The following is a 3,126-nucleotide window of genomic DNA, read 5'->3' as shown; positions in this document are numbered from 1 at the left end:
GTGCTTAAATTGACACACAATATTTTGTTAGCGCAACGCAATCTGACTTTCAAAATTCCCTACAAAAGAATGGCCCTGACTAACATTAAACTATACCTTTCACAAATCACTTACCTCACAAAAATCTTCGCTGCTCAAGCTACTGCAATACAGCAAGCGCCACTACTGCCAGCTAAATAAAAGATTCAAACTATGAAAGGCACTAACTACTGATAGGGATAGTTAGCAAATGAAAGATATTAATAGAGAACAAACAATGTATTTACCTTGATATCATCATATATATAGCAGTTCATGACAAATTACAAAACTCCGCCATCTCTCTCCCCACATCCACCACTGCTGGCGGCTCACCTCCAACTGCGCAACGCTACGCGCTGTTCACAGCCAGCTGCCTAACACTACAATGGCAAGTATTACAACAATGCAAAGCAGCCACAGACTGCACACAGCACAGCCAGTGATTTTCATACAGAGGTGGCGTTACCAATAAAAAACCTAAACAGCCTACTTACAAGTGGAATATTCAGTGACTAACAAAGTTCATTCACAGGGACTCCATTGCCTCCCAGCCTACCAAATGAAATGTAGCTTGGCATCAAAGAAAATGCAGACCTCTGCGTAACTTCTAAGATGTCGTCGAGCGATCCACATTTCCTGACCCGCTGCTCTCTGATGCTTTCTGCTGTGGAACAAACTCTGCCGCATTGGGGTTGAGTGTGCTCTGTTTGGCCAAATCGTCTTGAACACTCAGACCCTCCAGTGATTGAGAAATGTGGTTTGTTACATCATCATTAGTGCTCCAGGCTTGTCGAGGTGGTGCTGTTGCATCACTTGAGCCTCCATTGGTAGATGCCATCTGATTACGGATATTTCTTATTTCTCGTTCGTCTTCTAGCATTGCCTCAATACATTGTTCCATTAGCTCTTCTTCCTCCAGTTGCTGCATAACTTGTTTATCAAACTCTTCCTCATTTTCCATCCAAAGGTATTCAGAAAAATCTCCATCATGAGATGGCGATTCCATGTCTTCTACATTTCCGATGTCTGAGCCATCGGACAAATATGACACTGAGGAATCATATCCGTAGAATCCATTGTTTGTTGGAATCTTTATTATCATAACAGGTGTCACTAACAGTACCTTAGCAGAAGTTCATCAAAGACGCAGTTTATCGTCGTAATGCGCCTAGAACCGCACGGCCACTCCGGCCGGCGTGAAAGGATATCAGTGACACGATTCGCTGATGACATTGCTATCCTGAGTCAAGGTGAAAAAGAATTACGTGATCTGCTGAACGGAATGAACAGTATAATGAGTACAGGGTATGGATTCAGAGTAAATCGAAGAAAGACGAAGGTAATGCGAAGTAGTAGAAATGAGAACAGTGAGGAACTTAACATCAGGATTGATGGTCACGAAGTAGATGAAGTTAAGGAATTCTGCTACATAGGCAGTAAAATAACCAATGACGGATGGAGCAAGGAGATCATCAAAAGCCGGTCGCGGTGGGTTCGCGGTTCTAGGCGCTCAGTCCGGAGCTGCGCGACTGCTACGGTCGCAGGTTCGAATCCTGCCTCGGGCATGGATGTGTGTGATGTCCTTAGGTTAGTTAGGTTTAAGTAGTTCTAAGTTCTAGGGGACTGATGACCACTGATGTTGAGTCCCATAGTGCTCAGAGCCATTTGAACCATTTGAAGATCATCAAAAGCAGACTACCTATGGCAAAAAGGGCATTCCTGGAGAAGAGAAGTCTGCTAACATCAAATATTGGCCCTGATTCGAGGAAGAAATTTCTGAGAATAAACGTCTGGAGTACATCACTGTATGATACTGAAACATGGACTGTGGGAAAACCGGAACAGAAGGGAATCGAAGCATTTGAGATGTGGTGCTACAGACGAATGTTGAAAATTAGGTGGACTGTTAACGTAAGGAATGAGGAAGTTCTGCGCAGAATCAGAGACGAAAAGAATATGTGGAAAACACTGACAAGGAGAAGGGACAGGACAATGGAACATCTGTTGAGACGTCAGGGAATGGCTTCCGGGGTACTAGAGGGAGCCGTAGAGGACAAAATGTAGAGGAAGACAGAGATTGGAATACATCCAGCAAATAACTGAGGACGTAGGCTGCAAGTGTTACTCTGAGATGAAGAGGTTAGCACAGGAGAGGAATTCGTGGCGGGCCGTATCAAACCAGTCAGGAGACTGATGACAAAAGAATTGTTTCCATCATTGCACATCATAAGGCAAGCTCCAAAGTCTTTCAGTTCTTAACCTTACCTTCGCTGTTACCGTAGTAGAAGGTCGACGTTCTTGTAAGTAAGTTGCGTATGGAATCTGTATTCGTAAGAGTCCTTCCAATAGCAGTAGCTACTAACAACCACCCTTGCGCTAAGATAATAGCAATTCTGTTTCAATGAAATTTCTTTGGAGTGTGTTGCCTTTTACAGGTCCAAGAAATCGTGCTTTCGCACGCGTTTCACTCTTTGAAAATATCCTGCCCCACACAGAAACTGGTCTTAGAACTGGTTTATAAGTGCCAGTTTTCCAGGTCAGAAAAACGATTGATATTAGAATTTATTAACGACTACGAGTGTAACTACTGGCGCTGGATGGATAACGAAAGAAATAAATAGACAAGTGAAAATGGACTCCTGTGCTCTTGTTAGAATGGTTGGTTGATTTGGGGTAAAAAGGGACCTAACTACAGGGTCATCAGTCACTTTTTCCTCAAGGAAACAAGTCTCAACGTAAAACAGCTGAAAAAAAGAAGTCGGGGGGAGTAAAATGGCGTAAAACTAATGGGGAAGCACACAAAAAGAGAAAGCGAAAAAAGCGAACCGAAGGGGTAAACGTACACTCAAAGTTTGTAGAGGAAGGGTTTAAAATCATATAGCAGATGGCCTGGCACGTTGATCTCGAGGATTAAAAAGGATGAACCAGTCACTCTGCAGCATACTAAAATCGCCAGACTAAAAGACAAGGAGAGAACAACACGCATAGGAAAAGACGAAGGCAAACAAAATACAGAGAAAGAGTGACGAAGAGGTAAAAGGTAGGGAGAGTGGAGTCCTGGTAGAGAAGGCCAGTCACCCTACCTTAGATTGTACGATAAAAACC

At 43.3% G+C, this 3,126-nt stretch overlaps 1 protein-coding gene across 1 annotated transcript; it reads right to left on the bottom strand.

Moving 5' to 3' along the window:
• Positions 1–522: 522 nt before the first annotated feature.
• On the bottom strand, positions 523–1,183 carry LOC126263121 (polyadenylate-binding protein-interacting protein 2-like). The gene has a single exon (XM_049960137.1). The coding sequence runs from the start codon at positions 1,121–1,123 to the stop codon at positions 629–631; it is 495 nt and encodes a 164-aa protein (XP_049816094.1). The 5' UTR covers positions 1,124–1,183; the 3' UTR covers positions 523–628.
• Positions 1,184–3,126: the final 1,943 nt, after the last annotated feature.

Source organism: Schistocerca nitens, chromosome 6 (genome assembly GCF_023898315.1).
Source record: "Schistocerca nitens isolate TAMUIC-IGC-003100 chromosome 6, iqSchNite1.1, whole genome shotgun sequence".
NCBI lineage: Eukaryota > Metazoa > Arthropoda > Insecta > Orthoptera > Acrididae > Schistocerca > Schistocerca nitens.
This window is presented reverse-complemented; position numbering and strand designations above follow the sequence as displayed.

What these genes read in the sequence shown, in the direction of transcription:
- LOC126263121 (XM_049960137.1), bottom strand. Translation starts at nt 1,123, where the DNA reads ATGATAATAAAGATTCCAACAAACAATGGATTCTACGGATATGATTCC.